Source organism: Vidua macroura, chromosome 20 (assembly GCF_024509145.1).
Source record: "Vidua macroura isolate BioBank_ID:100142 chromosome 20, ASM2450914v1, whole genome shotgun sequence".
NCBI classification, from domain to species: Eukaryota; Metazoa; Chordata; class Aves; order Passeriformes; family Viduidae; genus Vidua; species Vidua macroura.
In genome coordinates, this window is record NC_071590.1 from 790,610 (window position 1) to 811,145 (window position 20,536).

Consider the following 20,536-nt stretch of genomic DNA (forward strand, 5'->3'; position numbering starts at 1 on the left):
TAGAGGAAGTGGAAACCCAGGATAAGCAACTCTGTTGGCTTAACAGCATCTTATAAACTGATACAAGGAAGGATATCTGTGGCACCCTAAATTTCAGGGTACAAGCTTTATAGGAAGGCTGAAATAAGCTGAGCTTGTGAACAAAGTGTGGACAACTTCCAGGGGAAGGTGAGGGTGACGGTGTGATGCTCAGAATGACCAGCATCCACCAGAATGTGCATGGATCAACCCCAAGCCTGAAGAGAAACAGGACAGCATTGAGGCAACACTACCAACCCCTGGAGTGACAGTAATGACATCCACAGAGCCTGGAAGAGAAGCAGAAAGGGAATTTCTGCAAGGGCAGAAATTCCCATGGGAGACTTGTGTTGTTTCCACACAGAACACACAAGTGTCTGAACCAAAGCTGACATTTTCAGACACATCCAGGTGTTTCTTGGTGTTACCAGCAAAATCATGCAAAAGTCTCTGACTATTCCTTTGGACCTAAGCTGCTCCAAAGTAGAATAACTGAAAATTCCCTTTGTTACAGCATTCATCACTCAGTAGATTCAATAATGTTTTAGAGGGGATAAGGCTCCCACAACAGCAACAACAACACGAAGGGTTAAGTTCAGGGCACTTGGGTTTTGAGCCAACACAGCTGTTGGTCACCCCTCATGTGTGAGAGCTACCTGAAACATCAATGAATGAGCAGATAGGGCAGATTTAGATTTTCAGAAGAGGCTTTTTGAAATTTTTTGTGTGCCTGTGTTTTTTTTAACAGGTGTGTCCCCATAGAGCTGAAGGATGCTCCTCTTATGAAACAGCTGCTCTTGAGAAGATAAGAAATAGTTGAGAACCTCAACGATCATTTTTCACCACAACGGGAGTCCTAAAGGGAACCACCTGCAGTGGGGTGGCCTGAAAAGCCCCGGGACCAGCCTGAGCCAGACAACAAAGGGAAACAGCCTTGAACTGTGAGGTTTGGTGGCAGGAGAGGGCGACTGGAACAGCACAGACACAGGAATCAGCTGTGAATGAGGATCGATGGAGAACCTTCTTAGCACAGAGATAACAATGGAATACCCTGGTTTGGAAGGGATTCACGAGGACTGAGTCTAGCCCCTGGCCCTGCACAGGACACCCCAACAACCCCATCTCGTCCCTCAGAGCCTTGTCCAAGCTCTTGTTTCACAGAAGGCAAACACGTGTACCACTAACAGTCCTCATGTTCCTGTGGCAAATCCAAGCAGGCACAGTAATTATCCCTTTCCAATGGTATGGATAGTATTAAACTTTATAGAGAAGTGTAAAAAAGACAAAATTTGAATTAAGAGCAGTCTCAAGAGACCAGTAGGAAACACCATCTGGCTAAAGCAGTAACAGAACTCCAGGCAACTTTCTCCTCATAAACTCAAAAGTTAAATAAAATCACAACCGTAAAAAGATGAAACCTAAAAATGGGCATCAAACATTGGAGGAAAAGTGGTTTTGTTTTTTTTTTTTTTTTTTTTTTCCTTTTTTTGAAGGAACTACATGTGTATCAAATGCACCAGTACTAAGGCTGATATGAAACAACTACCTCAGAGAGCCTGTGTGGACCAGATGGGCAATGCTGGAGTGATTCCATTTCCCTGGGTATAAGATCCCTGAAGATGTGAAAGCCAGGGAGAGACCGTGCAATAATTTTATTATCACTGTACACTTTTATCAGGACTGAAGGAGTGGTTATTATAAGCTTGTATTGCTCTCATTTTACGATGGCTGTCGCCAGGAAGGAGATAATAGTTCCCAGATAAGGACATCTCGGAACAGACTTGAAAGACAAGGAACAAAGCCATTACCTTGGAGTATCCTGTCTTTAACAACACTGTTTTGCCAATGCAGGGAAATAAAAGATAAAAAAGACTATAAACAGTTAAAAAGTAACCTGATCCCTGTGAATAGAGGCAGGTGGTTATGATCAAAAGCCAGGGCAGGATTTAAAGCCACACTCCCCCAGCAGCAAGAGAGAACTGGTTTGAGTCACACAAGGCAATTACCCCACCCCTGAGATCCCGGGATGTCTGCAGGAAGCTGGGACCTGCGGGGATCCCCAGGGAGGAACCTGGCAGGTGGAGGGAAGCAAAGCCATGCCCACACCCAGCTTGCTGAGGTTTGTTTTAAGTCCTTTCTTCCCTGGTTTGGTTGGAAATCAAAAACCTGTCTTCAGAGAAGGTGGCTAATGGCTGTGGATTATTGGCCATGAAGCAAAGCACAGATGGTCAATGGAAGCTGAACTTCCTGAAATCGTCAGAGGGAACCACACCCCAAGACCCAACAAAGAAGGCCCAACACACAGACTCTATCTAGGGCAGAGACCCACAGGCTGTGCACTCCAAAACAGAGCAGTTCAGGACAACAACTTTTATTTGGCAGCCTTGAAGAAACTGTGTAAATGCCAGCAAAGTCATGTGAACGGTCCCAAAGCAACAACGTGGTCAGTAGGACAGAGGTAAAATGGAAATCACCCCCCATATTTAGTACTCGTGGCCTGGATTCTTCAGGAAAAAGAGAACAGGCAGCAAGCTCCAAAACTGGGATTTCCCCAGTCCAGTGTGTCTGAGATTTCTCATGGTCTCCACAGGAAACCAGTGACCTAGAACTGTCCAATCCATAGGTGATGGGGATGCCTGGACTGGCTGGGACAGAGAGGAAAGGCTGAGGGATACCAGTGGTTTCAGGAACAGGATTATAGGAAATGCACAAATGAGTATGTCCATCAAAGTTTGAAATCCCATTGGCTTAATGCCACCTGCTGCAAAGAGCGCAGCTGCCCTTCTCCAGGAGTACTGTGCTCCTGCAGGAATAGAAGGCAGGCTGGAAACACTGACTGGTGGCAAAAGGTCTCTTCCACTGTGAGAGTGGGAAAACCTTGTAGAGATCTCCACTCCAATGACCATAGGGAACACTTTCAACACTGGCTTAACTGAAACGTGACACTGCAATGATGGAGAAGCCCCCTGTGGGGATGTGCCCAGCACACCACCATGTTCCCAGGGAATGCTCTTTTCCCTTCTGCATTGTGAAGCTCCCAAGCTACACTTTGAGGCCACCACCTCTTGTTCTGCCATGTGCCACTGTCAGAAGTTTTACTCCATGCCCTTTGTGAATGCCTTGCCAGCAGCTGGAGGCAGATCACCCTTCAGCTTCTGCTCTGACTGAACGAGCCTTGCTCATTCCCAGACTCCTGAGCCTGCCCACAGCTCTCCACTGGCTAACCCTAGCTCCTCACAGAGCTGAACAGCTGCCTGAGTGTATGAAAACTGTGGTTGTTATGTCAAACTGAGCACTTTAGAGAGAAGGACTGACCAGAAAGACAAACCCACAATGGATGGACCTCCAGACTCCCAAATGTTTTCCATGAGGAGTAAGAGCTACCACATGATAAAGTACCTAAGTCAGCATTTACAGTTCCTGCTAGCTCTGATGTTTGGGCTGTATTCCCTCTCCAATTCTATGATGTGAAAGGCATAAAGAAAAGGGATCTGGCTCATACTCTGATCAGCCTGGGGGCTGTCAAGGCCAGGAAGGAGGATTAGCTGGAGTCTGACTCACCCACTGCTCTGCACGGGGATTACCAAGGGAAAAGTAAGGCAAGAGGAGAGTGGGGAGGGCCTGGCGATGAAACACTCACTTGTAGTTATTGTTGATGTCAGAGACGCGCCAGGCGTTCTGCAGGTCGAAGCCCATCCTCACCAGCTCCATCTCAAACCGGAACCTCACGTGGTCCCCTGAGGAACAGAGCACAGGAAGTTACTGACAGCACAGAGGAATCCGAACCTGTTTGTGGAACTCCACAGCAACTGTCACAGGCTGGAGAGAGTCACAAAACCACAGAAAGGTTTGGATCAGCAGGGAGCTGAAGCCCATCCCGTTCCAACCCCTGCCATGGGCAGGGACACCTTCCACTATCCCAGGTTGCTCCAAGCCCCTCCAGCCTGGCCTTGGACACTTCCAGGGACCCAGGGGCAGCCACAGCTGCTCTGGGCACCCTTTGCCAGGGCCTCTCCATTCCTTGATTAAAGAATTCCTTTGAACATCCCGTCTAACCCTGCCCTCTGTCACTTTAACACTGTTCCCCCATGTCCTGTCACTACCCACCCTTAATGAAAATCTCTCCCTCTTTTTTATAAGCCCCTTTAGGCCCTGGAAGGGGCTCTGAGTTTCCGTGGAGCCTTCTCTTCTCCACATGAACACGCCCAGCTCTCTCAGCCTGGCTCTAGAGCAGAGGGGCTCCAGCCCCGGGAGCATCTTTTTGGCAAGGAGAAACTCCAGGGCAAGTGGATGGCAGAAGGGATTGTGCTTCAGAAGGCAGGAAGACTTGTCCCTCACAGGGGTACCCCTGCTTGTATTGTCAAGTCAGATCTCATCTCAGGGCACAGAAACAGCCTTTCCATGTCAAGGGGGTGTGTGGGGGTTAAGTTAATCCACTTCTGCCCATCTGGCAGAGACAGCTTCCAAAGTGGATGTCAGGAACCCTACGGCAAGGAGCATTGAGCACCCACCCGAGGCAGCTCCTTCCTCCAGACTGCTCTCAAGACGCTGACTCAGGGCTTCCTCTCTCATGTTTTAGCCTTGCCTCACAAATTCTGGATGCCTTTGTTGCTCCAGTGTCAAATCTTGTTAATTTGCAAGGCTCTTTACCTCAGCCATATCCTGCAGCAACAACTTGCACTGGTGAGTTTATTTACACTAAACACTTCCCCTAAAGGAAACACAGGAAATATCTCTGATTGCTGGGGTTTGGGGCATGGTAGAAGGACACAGAGCTTACCTTTCCTCTATCAGCTTCTCTTGGAATAGCTGTACTACTGAACCCCACCCCTCCATCTCGCCTGTCTTTGGACATTCCATTCAGGCTACTGCTGCTCTCCTCTAGGATCCTCTCATTTTTCAGTCTAAAGCCAGGTTTCTCACTCATTTTAATTCCATTTTTAAACAGCCTCATTATCGATAAGACAAATCAAGTGCAAACAAACTTTGTGTTCCCAGGGAAAGGAAACTCCCAGTCCACACGAGGGCACCAGCACAGCTCTGGTTTTCTCTTCTCAAAGACTTGATCTGCACCCGCGCCAGGATGAGCCAGAGCTCTCCGCAGACCTGATCCTGGGAATGTCACAGAATTTTTGGGTGTTGGTGAAGAGATGCAGATGGGCTCATATCAATTAGGCTGCCTCAAAACTGATGCTGTTTGCCACTCCAGGACAGGACTGCCTGAGGTCTCTATCACTGTGATGAGAGAACTTAAGTATGGGATGTTTTCTCTCAAGGAGAAAGGGAAAAGCTGCTTCTGTGTTGCTGGTTCAGAAAGTTTTTTGTTGTATTTGTAACTAATTCTTTTCACTGTGCTTCTTATCCAACAGCATATGGCCATCAGCTGGATCTCTAGGCCAGGCACAGGATGACCCAGGGAGACGAATTTGAAACCGGAGAGGGTTTATGAACAAGAGCTCAATTGCAGTGCAGTGCTGCTTGCCAGAGCAGCAGGAAGGGCCAGGCCAGGAGCTCACCAGGACGGCAGAGATGTGCATGTTGATCCTCCTCATCCACACACACCCCCAAGCACCAGGCGTGGTAGGCGAATGCAAAGAGGTCCTCAGGCTTGGCAGGGCGGGCAATGGCTCGAGTCAGCCTCTTCAGCCACTCCTGGCACTGCTTGAAGGTGGAGAAATGGCACCTGCAAACCCAAAGGCAAATCACCCTCAGCGGGGACATTCACTCAGCCAGGACTGAGACAGAAAAAGGAACGTGGCCCCAAGCCTTAGAGCCCTGACCATGGACAGCTCAATTCCAACGGCAGCACAGGGGGAGCTACCGGAGCTGGTCCCAGCCTGCAGCACCAGCAGCTGCACCACAGCAATAAACCAGATACCTGATCACTTTGGAGTCCTTGCAGACGATGTGAAGCTGGAACATATCCCGACACTCCACGCTTTCCATCATCCTCAAAGGCACCTGTGAGGGAGGAAGAGATGTAGGGCATGATACCATGGCAGAGCAGTCCCAGCAGCCATGCCTGCAGGCTCCTCTCGCTGCAGCACATCTCCACCAGTCATGAGCTGCTTCTGTGAACTACAATCCCACTCCCAGGGTTATGGAGCTCCATGAGTCAGCAGAGAGCTCTTCCATGATTATTATTCTGATTTCTGTTCTCTCCCTCAGTGATCTCCCACTTGGGGCCAGTTCATGACTCAACCACATCCAGTCAAGCACAGGTAACTGAACCAAATAACAGCTGCAGTAAAGAGACGGCAAGTCAAGGCAGTGAGAGAAAGCCTCAAGCTTCCACTGCCTGACTCTGTGTTGGTGAGAAGTCTCATTAAAATTGGCCTGCAAGAGACCTCAACAGCCTTAAAACGACCGAAGTTATTGCTTGAATTTAAAGAAAACAGCAAAGGAAGGACTTAATTACTATCCAAAGGAAAACCCCATCCTCACACTTAAATACAGTAACAAAACAGCAACTGCACGCCCAGGCCTGGCATCCTCCAAGAGGCCCCTTCCTGTGCCACAGCCCCCAGGAACAGGGTATTCCCACCCCTCCCTGCTCTGAAACCCTGGGAGAGGTGATGGTGCAGGCAGAGCCACACTCACATTGATCACAGAGTCCTTGAATTTGATATGCAGGCGGTAGTTGGAGATGGCGATCACAGCGTCATTGGCATGGCCCAGGTACTCCACTCCCTCACCCTGCAACACAGTGAATGGCACCTGGAAGGGAGACAGCACCAGGTCAGGTCACACAGGTACCTTGTGCACCGGAATTCCCAGAGCCACTGTTCCCATTGCCTCCGCAGTGCATCTCCCAAGGAACCATTCCTAGCGAGGTGCTCCCCGTGCCCCGAGAGCAGGACGGGCAGCACTGGCACCGCTGCCCCGCCCCACACACAGAGCTCTCCCCAAGGATGCCTCTGGAGCCAGCGAGCACCTCCAGAAGGATCACCTGTGTGCCATGCACACCTGGCAGCAAGGGGTGGCCTTGGGGACAGAGGGACTGACGGTCCCCGCTCTTTAGAGAGGGGAAACCAGCCCTGGCACAAGAGGCATGGAGAGGGACATGACTGCAGGACAGCTCAGAGAGAAGCTCTGCACAGCTCCTGAAAGAGCCCAGCACCATGGGGAAGCACTGGAGGAAGGGGCTGCCCAGGGAGGTGGTGGTGTCACCATCCCTGGAGGTGTCCAAGGAACAACTGGATGCGGCACTCGGTGCTCTGGGCTGGGTGACAATGTGGGGATCGGGCACAGCTTGGACTGGATGGTCTTGGGGGTCTTTTCCAGCCTCAGTGATTCAGGGATTCTGTGGCTGATCAAAAGCCTCTGTCCCAGGGCAGTGTCACTTATGGGAACCTGCTGTGCCATTTAAACATGGGGTGCCCTCAGCAGCCCTGTGAGACTCAGTAGTGCCATCCAGGTAAGCAAATGAACCAAAGTTGTACCCAGTTTCTGCTAACAAGGCTCTCAGGGATTCTCTGTGTATTAGTATAGTTATAGTATATGTATTATATATGTATTATAGTATATGTATAGTTATTTATATGACTGAGGAAACTTGTCTTGATTAAACTGCAAGAAAGCTTCATTAAAGTTACCTGTATTCCATTATTTTAAATATCTCCATAATCAACTGTCTGTTTTTCCCCATCAGTCTGGACATGCCATAGCTGTTTTTAAAACACGGGATCCTGGCAGACAGTCTAGTTTGACTTTTCTTATATTAAAAAAAAAGAAGGCAGAACAGCCTAAAATTCACCAGGCTTCTTTGTCCTTAGCTAATCAGGCTCCTCCTGTTCCCTGAATGCCATCTACACCAGGTGAAGTTGGTAACCAATTATGCAAAAAATGTCATGACAATTTATCATTTCAGCCAGAGCTGAAACCTGCCAGACAGGGCAGCTGATGACACAATTCATTACACTGTAATTAGTAAAAGTCAGACCACCTTCTCTCTATTTTGAAGTTGTTTCTATGGCTTGGGTATAAAAACCTGAATTTCAGACTTCAAGTGACAACTGTACTAACAACTTCTCCTTTCTTTGTATAAAAATCCACCTTAGCCTGGCATCTGTCCGAACACTCTTGAAAAATATTAATTATTTGCCTAAGAGAATATCCTCTATTTCTGCAGTTGATTTCTGCATGCTTGCCAGAGCTGTTTTTATCTGGCATGTGTCTCTCCTGCTTACGTGCCTCTTTCACACAGCAACAGAAGGGAGACAGAACAGGAAGGGGCTGGTAAGGCTGCAAGAAGCAACAGAGGGAAATCCTGGAATAAACCAGCAGGTACCCCAATACAGCTTGTTATCAATTGATGGCATCCTTCTAGAGTCACAGGATCCTGGAATGGTTTGGGCTGGGAGTGACATCCCAACCCAAGCTCATCCAGTTCCATGCCCTGCCATGAGCAAGAGACACTTTCCACTAGGCCATGTTCCAAGTCCCATCCAAGCTGGTCTTGAACACTCCACTTTACAATAAATTAACAATTTCCTGAAGGCAAATTACCCCTGGGAGGGTTGGACTTCATTTCTCCACACAGCAAACTAAGGCAGAGTGTGCTCTTCTCCAGGAGTCTCAGTTCAGAGTCGCCTCAGCAGCTTCACCCCCCAAAGTCACAGCCCTGCAGGCCTGACCCTGCATGACTCCTCAGTCTATGGCTGTTCCTTCAAGCCAATAGCTCTCAGTCCTTCTTTTCCCCAGCACTGTTTGCCAAAGCAGTGACAGTCTCCGAACAAACTCAAAACACTGCAGCAGCAAGAACAAGGTGAGCCTGGGTCCAGCCCCAGGAGGAGGATGGTGAGCACCACAGGTTGTTAAAGGAAGCACCAATTCCCAGGAGGGAATGCTGCCCTTGCTGCACAGCAGCAGTAGCACCCAGGGCTCTTCCCAGGGCTTTCTGCAGCAGGAGGCTGGCACCATACAGAGGTTCCTTCTTCCAGCCACCGTGCAGCAGGACAACGCCAGGGGCAAGGTGCTCGAGGGGAGAGCAGGCAGTGCAGCTGCACGGCTGTACAGAGCACGGCCCCCTTGCTCCCCCTGTCCCGGGAACCTCCCTGGATGCTGGCTGCAGGGCAGGGTAGGCAGCAGCACTTCCCACAGGGAATGCCAGGGCTGGCTGTGCACTGCAGCAGCTCTGGCCGCGCTTCCGGTGGCTGGCGATGCCAGACACATCCTGCCAGGGCTGGGCAGACAGGGACAGGGCCTTGGGAACAGCCGGCCTGGCCCCACGCACAGGGACCTGCTGCCCCAGCGTGCCCCCGGCACTGGCCCGCCTGTGGCCTCCAGGATGTGCTGGGCTGGAGAGCTGCTCTGCAGAGCCCAGCCTGCACATCCCACAGCTGTTTGGGTGTTTTTACTTCCTTACCTGCAGTGATTCCTCCTCCTTTATGAGCTCCTTCGGGGGGAACAAGTCCTTGGCCTGGATGTACTCCAAACTGGGAGGGCCCTCCTCACCCTGCATTGCAAACAGAGCACACAGTCAGACAGCCTTGGCCAGAACACGCTGTGAAAGACAAAAACTGAAGCTGCTGGATACTCTTGGCAGCCCAGGAGCTTGGGGATACCTGTTCATGGAAATGTCTGTTCTGCCTCCAGACCCCAGCAGTTCCTCTGGCTGTTGCAGAGTGCTCACAGCACAGTGAAATGCTGAAGCCTCCGAGTCCCGCCTCTTCCAGCTGAGTGGTGTTTCCAAAGTCAAACAGACACACCTTGGCCACAGAGGACTGATGTGACAGTAACTTGTCACGTCAGCTGTTCCCGTTACCTGCTCCATGGCACCAGAGCAGACACACCATGACACAGAGGGTTTCCACCTACAGTCCAATGTCAGCCTACTCTTCCCCCTCTTAAGGACTGCTTTGTTTTGGGAGTTTTTGTTTTCACTCTCACACCAAAGAAATCTGGGAAGAGCCTGAATCTTCTGGAGGAGAAGATACAACTGTGAACAACCTACAACCCTACCACAACTGCACCCCAGTGCACATAATTCACAACAGGCACTACTGACTGGTGCCAGCACCAAGCCCAGGGCAGCTGCACATGTCGATCCTGTTCAGATGGACACCTGAGAAAACCCACAGAGGCCTAGGATGGTCACACAGAACCTGCACATGCCATCCTTGACAAGTGGAGTATGTGTCTCCACACACTCCACTCATGTTTGGAACATGAGAATCTTCATTCACTCATATAATCAGGGTATCCCGAGCTGGAAGGGATAAGGATCATCAAGTCCCACTCCTGGCCCTGCACAGGACGCCCCAAATCCCACCACGTGTCTCAGAGCATTGTGCCAATGCTCCTTGAGCTCTGGTGTGAACCACTAGTGCCAATTTTCACCAGCCCTCACCCAGGCCCTGTCACATCACTGAACTGCTGCCCAAAGGAGTGGCACCCAGACATTCAGCTGGAGATGCTCACTGCTGAGAGTCCAGGATGGTGCTAATTCCACATGTATTTGGTGTGGGAATGTTTTATTCAGAAGGCTGCTTGCTCTCTAAATCTAGTTCTAGGCTCCAGCATTTACCAGGAAACACTGTGTCCTGTGAGCACTGAGTAATATTTTAAAATGACATATCTTTCTGGATATGTCACCCAAGCCAGAATCCCAATTTCAACCTGAAGAAAGGAGATCTCAATCCTTCTGGCTCAGGAATATTTCAGATGCTGAATCCTCTTGTGTTACTGACAGGTGCTAAAGCCTCAGTGCCTGAAGGAAGAGCCTAGCCTGAGGTGCTCCCCGGACCTCAGACAGGCAGCCAGACCCCTCCCACCCCACATCCAAGGATCCTGCACACATGTAACATGCTGTTAGAGCCTTTACAAAACTCAGCATCAGGCCCGGATGGGGGCAAAGGCACCGGCCCTGTCACCATGCTGTGAGGGACAGAGCACAGCACCAGCTCCAGCAGCAGCCAATGCTCACTGGAGACCATGGGGCCTTGGGGCCCCTCCTGCCAGTGGCTAACTCCAAGACTGAGGCACCAGCCCAGACGAGCACAAAGGGAAGGTGTGTGCCCATGTGCCGGTGCAGCAGCCAGGAAGCAGAGATCCTCTCCCATCCTCACTTTGCAGTTCGCAAAGAAAATCCCAGGGAGCAGCAGGAACTGGAACAGGGCAGCCTGAGCTCTCCACCCCCCTGGGTGTCCTTGAGTCCCTCCTCGCCTGCAGCACAGGGCAGGCAGAGGCTGAGCATCCCCTCCCGCCACAGCCCCATCCCCGGTACCAGCAGGGTGGGGGTCAGCACGCTGCTCTCTTCACAAGCCTCCTGAAGCCCTCAGAGCCCATCTGGCCAGGAGTGCCCTGGGGGGTTGAGGGTGGGTCTGCAGGAAGGGTCAGAGCAGGAAACCCCCTCTCACTGAAGGTGTAAAAGGCGCCGAGTGCAGGACCCCCCACAGCACAGCACAGCACAGCACAGCACAGCACAGCACAGCACAGCACAGCACCCGAGGGGTCCTGCACAGCCGCAGCCAGGGAGGGGGCGCGGGGCTCCCCGGGGGTCGGCTGCTCTCGCACGGTAATTGCCCAGCTCCAGGCAGGGTCCAGAGCCTGCGGGGCCCAGCACAGTGGCCAGGGCCTGACTGGGCTCAGCCCGCGGCGCCGGGCACTGCTGTGCCCTTGGGCCCGGCCAGGGCAGCAGGGACGGGCCGCGGTGTCCTCCGGCGGCATGTGGGAGCCAGGAGAAGGGGGTCCCCCTTCTCCCCGGGCAGATCCAGAGGATGCCTCCACCGGCATGTGCGTTGGAGAGCGCAGCTGGCTTACGGCCCCGCTTCCATGGAGGAGAGAAGGGGAATAAAAAGCAGCACTTACAAAGCAGTTGAGCATGGAGCAGGAGACGCGGCCTGGCAGACTCATGTTCATTTCCCGAGGCGGCAGCAGGGCCGGGCAGGCACAAGCAGCATCTCCTCCCTCCGGCTGCGAGCTGCGGCCCGGGCACTGCGGCAGCGTCCCCGCTCCGCCAGGAAGGGCAGGAGCATCCCGGCCGCCGGTGGCCCGAGCAGGTGCCGGTGCCGGTGCCGCCGCCGACAATGGAGGGAGGGCGGGCGGAGGATGGGCAGACTCCACCTCCCTCCCAGGACCGCCGAGCGCGGCTCTGCCATCTGAGCGTCCCCGTGATGGGCGAGACAGAAAATGGAGCGGACGGCGGCATCGCGGGCACTGCCCGTTCGTCGGCCAGGAGCGGCATTCCCGGCCCATGGCGCCGCTCCCGCCGGCACCGCCTCGTGCCGCACTGATGGCGGCACTGGGAGCGCCGGGAACAATAGCGGGAAGGCTGCTCCGTGCCCCGGCACCGCGCCCTCTGCCCCGAGCCCTCCACCCGGGCAGCCCGGCACGGAGCCTTCTGCCACGAGCCCACTGACCCCACACCAATGCCTCCACACCAGCACTGAAGCCTCTGCCTCAGCTGCATGCCCTCTGCTCCGAGCCCTCCACCCTGGCATCGACCCCTCTGCCCTGAGCCCTTCAACCCCGTGCTGACCTCTGCACCCCAGCATCAAGCCCTTTGCCCCGAGGCGTCCGTCCCCAGCCCTCCACTCCAATGTCGAGGCCTCAGCACCGGCCCTGCTCCCAGAAGCTCAGCCAGGATGTGCGACTGCACCCTTGAGCCTTCTATCTGCCAGCAATCCTCTGTGCCTGGACCAGGAGATGAGGATAAGGGGGCTGCCCTGCTGCAATCTCACCATTCAACACTCCCAAGACTAAAAGTCCTCCTTTCCAGGAGCTTCATGTGCACAGGGACTAGTCAGATGTCCCTGGTTCCCACCAGCACCTGTGTGCTGGTGCCTGGGCTCTGGAGTGGACAAGGCTCCTCTCACTCACCACTTGGACACTTAGCTCCCATGTGAAGTTCTCCCAGCTCCCGTTGGAAATGCTCACAGAAACAGGGTAAGGCCATGGGCGCAGGAAACACTGTGGCTGAGCACCCACCTCCCAACACCAGCCCCCTAAGGGCTCACCTTTACTACCTGCTGTTCATCAAGCTCAGGAGCAAACAGCTCCCAGGTCACAGTCTTTCTCAGGAACCACAGGAGCAGCTTCCTGGGCAAACCCATCTTCATTTCTACCATCAGCTGCTATTCTGCCCCCACCACTGAGCCAGAGGGAGAATCTCTGTTAAAATGCAAAATTAAAACCTGACTCTTCATCAGTCCTCAAAGGCCCCACTATCTGGCTCAAATCACATCAGCTTTTTGCTCCCAAAACACAAATCCAAACAGAGCACAGCCATTGAGCTCCTCTTAGATGTGTTTGCCCCAAAGACACCACAGACAGCTCTCCCCAGCAATACCAATGGGATCTCAAAGAGCTTTTCTCAAGTCAGATAAGACTTCAGCATTTCTCTGCAAAATTGCTCAAGGTTAGATTATTCAGAGCTGCCTCCGCTAAAGGGACAGCTTTGTGACACACAGACATGCTGCTCACTGTTACTTGCAGGGCAAAATTCAGTTCCATGAAGCTCCCTTGCTGACAAAACAATCCCACAGACTCACATGGTTACACCAGTTTCACTACTTAGGATAAAAGACTTAGAAGAACACATAGCCACACCTGCAGATAAGCCATGAAATCCCATTTCACCCTTGCTTTGCCCCACGCCACCATTTACACAGAGCAGTGGGTGGATGTCAGGCATTGCTCATCCTTGGGGCACCTGAACCAGTTGGCACCCACAAACCAGAACACAAGAATAGAGGGTTATGGACACAAACAGAGGGTTACACATAAGGACAGAGGGTTGTGGATGAGGTTACAGATTTTTCTTGGCCAAAAGTGAGTGGCAGGAGGAGTGCCCTGCTCCCTGCAGGTGACCTTTGCCTGGGTCACTGGAGGGAATGCTGAGAGAAACCAGAGCAGCTGAAGCTGAAGGAACATTTTATACTGGAGAGAAAGTGTGGCTAGAAACACCGTAAAGCCAGTATTTATTGGGTTTTTGATATGCATCAGGGGAAAAGCAACACAGCACATCCGGGGAACAGCTGAAGTCCGTGACTCTCTCGGGCAGAGTGCGAGTACACATTGCTGTTAAAAGCACACAGCACAAGAACAGAGTCTATAACACACAAAACCACAGACAAGGTAGGTAAGAGGTTTGCTCCAACCAACAGCAAGATTTTTAGGGCCAAGGCTCAGTTCAGGGCCTGGCACAGGGATTGTTTGCATTGTAACCCCCCTAAGCTGCAGCTGTGCAGAGTTAAAGGGCTGCTCGTCAGATCAGTACTCTGAATTTCCAACCTAAGCTGACCTGAACGTCCACAAATAGAACTTCTGCTTTCACTAAAATATTTTTGCACTTTAAGTATCAGAAAAAGACTCACACATGACATAGAAAGTTCTGCCCAAGCACTGAGCCTGGTGCAGAGCAGAAACATTGCTTTGAAGTTCAGTGGCTTCACAGACTTTCAAGAGGAACTTGATTCAGACTCTGCTTTCACTTCCTTCAAGAGTTCCCAAAATATTGCCATCCTTTCCCTCCAGTGACCCAGGCAAAGGCAGGAGTGGTGCTGGGCAGCCCAGCACAGGACTGCAGAGTGCTCCAGACTCCTTAGCTGGCTTAGCCAGAGGGAATTCCTAAATGCCACCTCGGATGCCTCCCCAACTGGGCTCTCTTCTCCACTGTCACAAATCACAGAGGAAGAGAAGGTTATTTCACAGGACTGGGCTCCTCTGAGTGTTCTCAGTGTGTGTGCTCATGTAGGCAGAGAGAAATCTCCTTCATCATCTCCCAACCACCATTACAAGTGTTTCTCAGTTCTGAGGAGGAGGAGCTGAATATAATGTGGGCAGCATGTTCTTAAGGGCAGCTGGCAGCGATTTGTCCCTTTTCCCTCCCACTAGCAATGCCCACTGTTCCTGTGCTGCTCCTCCCACCCCTCCAGACATCCCTGGATCCACACTGCAGGTAAACAGCTTGCAGCCTTCTCCTGAAGGTCCCAAAAGGGATTTAGAGGCTTGGAGATGATATAGTGCTTGGCAAAGATAGGACTGGCACTCAAGGGGCCATCCTGCAGCCTCCAAAGGAGATGATATTCCTTATGGAGACACGCAAACATGCACCAGGAACCCAGCCTAGGGCACAGGGTTCACAGGGAACATCTGGTCCCACTTGCCCAAGGAATCTGCATTGGGAGCACAGGACAGGCATCAGGATGCTGAAATATCTCTTGTGGTCTGGAGCCAGTCAGCATCCTGAAATGAATCATTTTGCCAGTGGCAGGTCCAGCTTTCTGCAAGTTTGGGAAAGTGTGGGCGAGGGAGCAGCTAATTCCCACCTGGCCAGGTCCCTTCTAACCCAAATCATTCCATGATTCTAAGAGAAAAACTGGTCCCATTGACTGTAGGGAGTTGCCAGCACACCTGACTCAGCCTTCCACAGACATGTACACCCTTCCCAATCCTGGCATAGCTTTATCCTCTATGTCTTTTTGGCACCGCAAATAAAATTGCTCTCTCCTTAGGTAGAAGGCACCACACCCATCCCTTCTATAGATTAAGGGTGAGCTTCTCCTCATGCCAGCACAGGGCATCACCGTACAGATGGAGGGGAGGGAAGGCAAGGGCTGGCAGAAATCTGCATACACAGCCCTGTCCCTGGTAGCACATCCACTGCAGAGACTGCCCTGATCTGCCTCCAGCTGGAGAAAACTGACAGAAAAATTGGCAGGAGGAGATGACTGCCCTGGAAAGGGAATTCCAGGACATGAGAAATAAGTCAGTGGGAGCCAGGGAAGCTCTGCCTGACAGCCAGGGGCTCCAGCAGTAGAGGGGCCATCAGGATACTCTACTTTAGATCCTTCCAGGCCTGAGTATTTATTTTCAGTGAAGATCAAACTAGGAACTAGTTATCTAGATTTTTTTTTTCCAGGTCAGATGGGGAAGGGAGAGACTTGCACCATTTATCTCATTCTAAAAGTTAAAATTTATTCTCTTTCTGCCTGGCAGATGCCTGCATTGGGTGAGATGAGCTGCACTCAGACACTTATTCCTCTCTCTCTCCATAAGCTGATGCTGAGACTGATGAGCTGTGGCCAAAGCACTTCTTGTTCTGCCTCCCCTACTTCTGTAGCACAAAGGGCATCTTTGTTTCAGGTCCCCCTACATAAATAGTTAATTTCCTCAAAGCCTAGGGAGGTTTGTGGGTGAACTGAAAGGCTGCTTAGCCTGAGGTGGAAACAAACCCTTAAACCTGTGCAAAGAGAAGTTACTGTTTTATACCCCATAAATCAGGACTGGCATGGTGAGTGTCATGTTTTAATCTGGATAGCATGATAGAATAATTTATAGCTCTGTAATACTGCTTTTGGTATTTGTTCAGAAAGGTGCCCAGAGGTGAGCAAGAAACCTTTGAGGAGAGGGACAAAAGGGCACAAGTCATGGGCTGTCAACTCCATGCACCAGCACGAGGGGATGAGGGGTGGCTGCCAATACCCACCTCAGGTAAGTCATGGGCCCCTCCACAGGGTAAGAACCAGATGCCTACAGTGCCAGTATCCCAGCAGTCAGGAGAGGGAATGTTGCTGTGGGAGCTGAGCACTGAGTGCCAGCACAGCACCTGCACCAACCCACCTGGCAGATTAGTTTTAGGTAATGTAGTAAGGTACCAAGTGCTCGTTAGGGCTCCATTAGCCAGAGTTCAGGATTAAACCAGCACTAGTGCTGTCTTCAAGGTCATTCCTATCAGCAGCTAGTTTTGGGGAAAAGTGGGAAGAGTCATGCAATCCAAGCTGTTCACACTAGACCATGAATCCAGAGCAGCAGAAAGGGAAGAGCAGGTGGTGAGGCACATCTGGGGTGCTGCTGAATAAGGGCAAGGCTGTTGGGCCTGCCCTTGCTAACCACAGGACACTGGTGCTGTGGTCTCAGCTTGCCGTGAGCACAGGGAATTAAGGAAGCACCCAGTATGCCTGCAGGGAACAGGGATCCAGCCAGCTCCGAGGCACCCCTAAACCCACAGCCCACCCTGTGTCTAAGTCGGGAGCCACAGCCCTCCAGAGAGGTCACAGGACTCCGAGGAGGCTGGCAGAAGTTTCATCAGCTCTCTGCCTTCTGCTGACAGAAGCTCAGGTAAGGGGGTGGAGGTAAGTGCTTATTTCTACAGCTTGCAATTACAAGTCACTTTCTCTCCCTTGCCATGGGAGACAAAAAGCCCATAGTCTCTTCCCAAAACTATGGGTGAAATGGGAGGGGCTTTTGGTGGTTGTTTTATTTTTTCTGAAATGAAAAAATAAATTTTCAAAAAATCACAGGAGCATTTTAATAAAATATTAAAAAAACCCCAAACAACCTTTTCAGAAGATCCTTTGAAACAGTAAAGGTATCTTAGGGTACTGATAAGGAAACCCTCTCGTGTACAAGAAATCAAACGATGATTACAGCTAAGGGTGGGCAGGGCCAGGTCAGGGTAAGGTCTGTCCAGACATAGGAAATGAGTTCAGGGAAAAGAAAAGCTTCTATGTTTTAGTAAATTCAAAAGTCCAGTCTCTGTACTCAAAAAAAAAAAAAAAAAAAAAAAATTTAAAAAAAACCAACCAACCAAACCAAACCCAACCCCTGTCCCCCCAAAAAAACACAAAACAAGAAACAAAAAAAAAAATCACAGGTCCAGGGAGGGATGATGAGAACTAAAGGTGGCTTTTTCTACAGAGAATTTAAAAGACTAGAGCTCTTCAGATGTCCAAGGGGCGTGTGTGGAGATCTACGAAATCCTGAAGGGCAGGAGATGCTCATAGGCAGCACCACACCTTATTGTTATTCCCAATACAAGAACCAGCCAAAACAGCACGGAGCTGGTTCCGAACAAAGCAAGAGGTGCTTGGCAGCACAGCTCTGACACAACTGCAAATCTTCACCTGGTCTTTAAAAGCCTGATGAATTCATGGAAGGAAAACCTACCAAGGGCTCATAAAACATCAATAAATAGTTTCTGGATTACCAAGTCCCTGAGCTGCAGGTCCTGCTAGGTGAGGGCACACACCTGAGTCACGCACCCCTGCAGCATTCACTGGGCCGGGTGTCTGACCAGCCTTGCCCTCAGGGGACCCAGTCTGGCCTTCTCTGTGTTTCCTGGGGGGATTTTTGATGCATTTTCCATGTGTTTATTCCCTTTTTTTTGTTCATATCTGGATACATCTGCATCCCTCTCGCCTCAATCCCACCCAGAGGAGCTGTTGGGTTTTACACCTCCAATGTGACACCAGGGCAGCTCCAAGCTGAAGTGGGAGGCCCTTTCACAGGTTTCGTCAGGCGAGGACTTTCATCTCCTCACCCCAGACTAAGTTCCTCACCCTGTATCATGGGGATCAGCTCTTCCAGCAAGAAGCACAGGAGATCATGAGGCAGCACCAGGGAGCATGAGGACAGGGGCTACAGCAAAAATGCTGAGTGTGTAACTACTCGAGCTGAGAGCTTAACTGATTGATGCAGAGAGCACATTTCCTTTCCTATTCCAGTTGTTAACAAAATACATCGGGGACAATCCCTCAGGAGACACCACCATTTCCTCAAGCACTCTGCCAGATTTTTATCTTTTATTTTTTCTAACATGTTTAACCTGAATTTTCATGTCCCCAGTCTGAATTTGCAGCCCTTTGTCTCTGCAGTTCTCCTCAGCACCTCTTCCCCCACAACAACACGAAGCTGGTGCTGATCCATGTCACTTGCAGCAAGTTCAGGATCTGCCCACCCACAGATCACCCCTCTTCAGACTAACCCCCTCAGGACACTTTCAGCATATCTTTCAACTTTTTTCCTCGCAGTCTCCAGCTTTTTTCCTCGCAGCAGATCCCTTGTATTTTGGGTTATTTCTTGCTGGAGGTATTAGAGGCCCTTTATCCGAGTTTATCAGCAATCTGGCTGCTTTGGCTGTGGTTCAGATTCTTTGCTACCACATTTTTCTGTGACTAATTCTTGTGAAATTTCTGCTTCTTTGGTGGCACCAGAGCTGTTATTAACATGGTGTGAAATCCTTCATTGAGAGGCAACAGAGGAACACAATGAGAAACCCCAGCAGTAAGTTTTAAAGAAAAAATAAATCAGTAAGCCACAAAAACTGGATGACTATGTCAGTAGTACAGGGAGACAGAAGAGGGTTTCAGTCTTTTTTACTTTTTTCCCAATCTATTCCAATAAGCGATTGAGGAATAAATGTTTCCTGTTAACAGCATCTTGATGACAGTGACAAATCCTCTCTATTATATTATTGTATATAATACACAATACTGTTGCACTCTTCTTGCTCATTCTTGTATTTCTTCTCCTACATTTAGCAATAGTACAAGATTTGGACACACAAAGAACAAGACCACCCACAGAGGACAGAGGCAGACCAGAATCATGGAATCATTAAGGTTGGAAAAGCTCTCTAAGACCCAACGAGTCCAACCATCCCCAAAGTGCTGCCAAGGCCACCACTAACCCATGTCCCCAAGTGCCACATCCACAGGGCTGTTAAACTCATCCAGGCACAGAGACACTAACGCTGCCCTGGGCAGCTGTGCCAGGGCTGGACAGCCCTTTCAGTGAGAAATTTTCCCAATGTCAACCCTGAGCCTCGCCTGGCCCAGCCTGAGGCCGTTCCCTCTCCTCCTGTCCCTGTTCCCTGGGAGCAGAGCCCGACCCCCCCGGCTGTCCCCTCCTGTCAGGAGCTGTGCAGAGCCACAAGGTCCCCCCTGAGCCTCCTTTTCTCCAGGCTGAGCTCCTTTCCAGCTGCCTCAGCTGCTCCTGGGGCTCCAGCCCCTTCCCAGCTCCGTTCCCTGCCCTGGACACACCCCAGCCCCTCAATGTCCATCCTGTAGAGATGAAATAGGACATGGACTCACCATCCTCAGACACCGTCCAAACCCTCCTAGTTCAATCACAGCTCAGTCTCTTCTTGTTCTTCCACAAGTCTCACCTGCAGCAAAGAGGAGACAACCCAGAGCAGAAGTTCAGCTTATACGAATTTAGTTAAGAAATTTAATTTACAGGAATGGTACTCCAGTGTGAACACAGAGGAGAAAAAAATCAAGACCCCTGAGGCCAGTGCCCAGTCTCTCCCTATCCCTGCCAACTTCTGTTTTGTGCCCTTTCCAGGAGCTGCTAGAAACCAGATTCAGCATCAGGGGAACACACCAAATCCTTCTGGTCGCTCACTAACACAGCACCCAGGACTTGTCACATAAGAACACATCAGCCTGTGCCCCACAAGCACAAAACCCACACTTTGGGGGAACACAGGAGGGAGCTGAAGGAAGACAGACTTGGTCATTGTGGTTCAAGGACCTGGGGAAGATTCTTCACAGGGAACTTGAGTGTTTGGAGAAGATCACTGTGGTGCTGGGAGGAAAACACCTCTAAATCCAGTTGGGTCCTGCCTGGGAGGTGGGGCAGGATGCAAGCACTCCAAGTACCAGGAAAAACCAGCAGGTCCTTCTGCCAGCTTTGCCCTGCTTGAGGGAGGTCACAGGGGGCGTCTGTAGGAAGGGAAAAGCCACGCAGCAAGACTTGAACAAGGTCCTGCTCCAAGATCTTTTCCAACAGG

General features: G+C 51.1%; 1 protein-coding gene across 2 annotated transcripts in view; it reads right to left on the minus strand.

The window, feature by feature from the left end:
- The window catches only part of MTMR4 (myotubularin related protein 4), a 36,112-nt gene extending 16,200 nt beyond the window's left edge, over window positions 1-19,912 (minus strand). Inside the window, exons 1-6 of one of the 2 annotated variants that reach the window (XM_053995921.1) lie at window positions 19,836-19,912; window positions 9,386-9,475; window positions 6,619-6,735; window positions 5,897-5,979; window positions 5,535-5,701; window positions 3,659-3,755 (exon numbers count right to left, since the gene is read on the minus strand). In XM_053995921.1, the coding sequence (XP_053851896.1) occupies window positions 3,659-3,755; window positions 5,535-5,701; window positions 5,897-5,979; window positions 6,619-6,735; window positions 9,386-9,475; window positions 19,836-19,838 (557 nt within the window). In that variant the 5' untranslated portion in view covers window positions 19,839-19,912. Of the gene's footprint in view, window positions 1-3,658; window positions 3,756-5,534; window positions 5,702-5,896; window positions 5,980-6,618; window positions 6,736-9,385; window positions 9,476-11,829; window positions 13,050-19,835 lie in introns of those variants that run through there. The other variant, XM_053995920.1, reaches the window with a different exon arrangement.
- Between the last annotated feature and the right edge of the window lie 624 nt (window positions 19,913-20,536).